At 57.4% G+C, this 4,242-nt stretch overlaps 1 protein-coding gene across 3 annotated transcripts in view; it reads right to left on the minus strand.

Annotated features, from left to right (window-relative positions):
- GTF2IRD1 (GTF2I repeat domain containing 1) overlaps positions 1 to 3,809 on the minus strand; it is a 78,948-nt gene extending 75,139 nt beyond the window's left edge. For 2 of the 3 annotated variants that reach the window (XM_007468766.1, XM_007468764.1), the window contains exons 1-2: positions 3,675 to 3,809; positions 836 to 977 (exon numbers count right to left, since the gene is read on the minus strand). In XM_007468766.1, the coding sequence (XP_007468828.1) occupies positions 836 to 977; positions 3,675 to 3,797 (265 nt within the window). In that variant the 5' untranslated portion in view covers positions 3,798 to 3,809. The remainder of the gene's footprint in view (positions 1 to 835; positions 978 to 3,674) is intronic. The other variant, XM_007468765.1, reaches the window with a different exon arrangement.
- Positions 3,810 to 4,242: the final 433 nt, after the last annotated feature.

A 4,242-nucleotide genomic window follows, 5' to 3' on the forward strand; every position in this document is an offset into this window, starting at 1 on the left:
TTTTTTTTTTTTTTGGCTGTGCCACGTGGCATGTGGGATCTTAGTTCCCTAACCGGGGCTTGAACCCGCGTCCCCTGCATTGGAAGCGCGGAGTCTTAATCACCGGACCTCCAGGAAAGTCCCTGCATCCCCCCTGTTTTGAAGGGGTGCAGCCGAAAGAGCAAACTCCACCTCCATCACTCGTCAGCTGTGTGTCCCCTGGTTACACTTACTGCATCTCATTTTCTCGTTTGTAAACCGGTGATGATTGTTTCCCGAGCCTGCTGGGAACAGTAAACAGCACCAGCACATGGCCCAGCCCGTGGCTCTATTTATCACATCATCCCTAACTGCTCCCGTTTCTAGTGCATTTCCTACGTGCTGGACAAGTCCTCAGTCACTTCATCCCCACGGGCCACCAGGAGGCGGCTCCAAGATTCTGCTACTGTAACAGGGTCAGTGCCAGCCTCTGACGTCAGGATAAGTGAGTTAGTGCTTAAAGGGTGTCGCACACAACAGGCGCTCAGTAAGTATTAGCTGAGCACGTGCACTGGGTCCCTGCATCAGGGCCGCACAGGAACTGGGCCACAGTGTCCCCTTCGGTCCACGAGCACATGGAGGCAGCTGGGTCTGGCCTGCCTGGAGTCTCTATCGGCCGAGGGGCTGCTGTGTGACTCCAACGAAAACTGTGGCCGCCCCTGATAACGCCACATTGGGAAGCTTGCACCAGCCCCTCCTGCCCAGTGCCTCCTCCCACACAGGGCTACCCGGTGTTGCTCCAGGGACCCAGCAATGCGCCAGAGCTCCTCCCCTCAGGGACAGTGGGGACTGGCCCTCTGGAGCCCCGGGTACTCACGGCAGAACCTGAGGAAGTCTGATTGCAGCTCCTTGCGTGCGTTCAGGAACATCCTCCCCTTCTCGGTGCCGACCACGAAGGCGCTCTCATCATGCACAGCGACGCAGGCCACTTCTGCGTTCAGCTTGGAGAGCGCTGAGCACTGCCGGGGGAGCAGGGATGTGAGCCGGGGGAAGGACCCCCCCACTCTGGACACCCCCAGTGCCAGCTTTGGGGGGTGGGAGGTGAGCTCTCAGCTGCCCGAGATCCCACCAGCAGCTCCAGGGAGAGGTCACCGTCCCAGCGTTTTGGGTCTTAGGCTGCAGTGGGAATGAACGAATGACACCCACAGAGCTTGGCCAAGGTCAGGGAAAGAAGACAAGGTTACAGGGGCTGGAGGAGGACGTGGCCTGTGCCCCTTCCTCCCCCCAGGCCCTCCTTGCTCTGGGGTGGGCTTCCTGCCTCGGGCCTGGCCCCAGCCTCAGGGATGATCCTGTCCTGGGCTCTCTCCAAGTCCTGGGTGAGGAGGTGGGAGGGGTCCCAGGAGAACCAAGGCACACACAGATCCAGGCTTCAGTCCTGCATCAGCCTCTTCCTGCAAGTCACACCCTTCTCTGGGCCCCAATTTCCAAATGTGTAGAATGCGGACAAGCAGCCCAGCTCCCAGAGTTGTAATGGGCTTGTTGTGGGGATTCAATGGGGCCCGGTTGGTGGGAAAAGGTCTCTAAACCGGGGCATCCCGTGTGGGTATGAGGCAAAGAGGTTCTTTTTGCAGCCCCAGAGTTGAGATTGGCAGGCCGCCTGCACAGGAAGCCCTAACACAGGGGGCCCTGCAACCAAGACCACCAGCTTCTCAGGCCTAATTCACTGGGAAAACCCTGCCTGCAAAGCTCGTGGCATACGGTCGGTGCCTGATAAATGCTGGTTTTCATCTGACTTAGTGCTCTGCGGACAGTCAGGTGGTCTGGCTTCTAATCGCAGTTCCACTGCTGTGTGATCTAGGACAGGCTCTACAACCTCTCTGGGCCGTGATCATGCCTTTAGTGCCAGCTCCGGCTTGGAGTCGCTCCGGTGAGGGAGCTGGGGACATCTCAGGGCCAGCAGGACTGTCCCCCGGGAGCTCCTGGGGGCAGGGATGGTGTTCATTTCCGGCTCTCTAAGATGAAAACCAAACCCCACTGCTCCCTTGCCCTGTGGCAACACTGTATATAACAAAGACGACAAACGGATTCAACCGTTTCCGAGGAGTGGCCAGTAGAGCTGGAGGAAAGCCTTCCCTGCGCTGCATGGTCACTCCTCAGCTGAAGACGGTGAGGCCGTGGCAGGGAGTAGACTCATCCAAAGGCACAGAGAATGGGGGTCGGGAGGAAATGCCTGGAAAAGGGTCTGAGACTGGGCGGGAGGAGGTGATGAACGGACAGCACTTTGGCCCCAATCTTCCCGCAGACCGCCTGAGAACCTGGCCCCAGGCCCGCTGGGTGCCGGCGTTAAGTCACTGCCAAGTGAGTGCCGCTGTCACCCACGAGGTCCCTTAGGAAACCTGTAAAGGCCTTGTCGCATGGCGGGGGGGAGCCTGTCTTGCTCATGCCACCAGGACAGCTACAGGGTTACTGGCTCCTCCAAGGAGCCTCTGAAAGACCCTCTAGACCAGCACTGGGCCCTGCAATTTCTGCAATGATGAAAATGTTCTATTTCTACACTGATACCACAGCCACCAGCCACATGTGGCCACTGAACTCTTGAAATGAAGCTAGTGTGATGGAGTAACTGAATTGTTTAATTTTCACAAATTACAATTTAAACATCAACTGTCACATGTGGCTAGTGGCTGTGGCATTGGCCGTCGCTGCCTGTGTCAACTGTACGTCCACCACCACACCAAGCTGACACTGCTACCGGCATAGGGCTGAGCTCCTGGGGCCCCCCTCCTCATGAAGGCCATTCTGTACAGGGGAGGGGTCAAACCCAGCTGGCCTTCCCAGGGGTGTCTACCACCTCTGCCCCAAATACCACCTAAGCGGCCCTTGAGCTGCCTGCAGCTGGAATAGCCTGGAGGGAGGCCCTTTGTCCTTGGGAAACTGTAGACTTTGCCCCTGGGAGCCCACTTTAAAAACTGATCATGCTGTGTGACATCAGGCAAAGTACTGCCCTCTCTGAAGTTCAACTTCACTGAACCAAAATGCAGGGGGTGCAGCTAACTGATGCCAGGCAGATTTTTTTTTTTTTTTTTTTAAAGACACCTGCCTACCCTCTGTCACAGAACTTGCCCCAGGAAAAGTCTACAGGAAAATGACATTATTATTTTCTCTCTCCCTCTCTCTCTCTTTTTTTTTTTTTGGGCTGAGCCGTGCAGCTTGCGGGATCTTAGTTCCCCTACTGGGGATCAAACCCGGGCCCTTGGCAGTGAAAGCTCTGAGTCCTAACCGCTAGACCGCCAGGGAATTCCCTATTATTTTCTCATTTGGGATAAACTGCTATAGGTTTAGGTATGGAGGCAAGGGTGTCAGAGGAGTGATGCAGTTACAGCCCTGGCTTTAACAACGGGGGGGACAGCTTTCTAATGAATCACTGTGACACATTACCCTCCAGGTGACCTGCTGGGAGGGAGACTTGTGACCATCCCAGGGATGGGACTTCAACTGTAAGAGGTGACGAAACGAAGACGGGGTGAGGGGACGAGGGGCCGAGGGCTGGAGTTCCACACACTTGACCTCACTTAAGCCTCCCACCCCTGGCGTCGGCAGACAGGCCTTGTAGCAGACGGGGACGCTGAGGCTCAGGTCGGCGAGGGCCCCTGGGAGCAGCAGAGGTTATAAAGGCTGGCTGCCCCACTCCTCCAGGGGTGGGCAGGGGTACTCACCATGGAATCTAAGGCAGACACGAGGCTGGTGATGATCTCGTCTTTGCGGGCGATGGCAGAGTTCCAGCGGTCAGGCCCACAGCCGTTTGTGGGGACGTCGCAGCGCTTTCCCAGCAAGGCCATGGTCGCCTGGATGGAGGAAGGGAAGAGGCGGAGGTGGCCGTGGGCCATAGGGCGTGGCACACGTGGTGGCTGCCCCCACCACTAACCCACCAGGCCCCCCGGGATCCCCAAGGCCACCTCTATGTCCCAGGTGGGACAAATCAAGAGCTGGCCTTTTCTTCACCTAAGGGTCTTATATGCATGATGGGGTTTGAGTTTTGACAGGCCTGGACACACAGTAGCCTGCACACGGCCTGTACAGGTGTGGGAACAGACAGCAGGATAACGGAGGGGGGTGCCTCAGGGCACGTCTCCCCAAGTCTGCACCCCCAGAGCCAAAGCCACAAGGAGTCTGCCTGGCAGGCCCTAAATGCCAACTCTCCCCACGCACACCCCTCTGGCCATGGCCCTCCCTTGCTCACACACCCTCCATAGCTCCCTGCTGCCCACATTAGCTCTTGACTCC

Source organism: Lipotes vexillifer, unplaced genomic scaffold, assembly GCF_000442215.2.
Source record: "Lipotes vexillifer unplaced genomic scaffold, Lipotes_vexillifer_v1.1 scaffold12, whole genome shotgun sequence".
In the NCBI taxonomy this organism is placed as follows: Eukaryota; Metazoa; Chordata; class Mammalia; order Artiodactyla; family Lipotidae; genus Lipotes; species Lipotes vexillifer.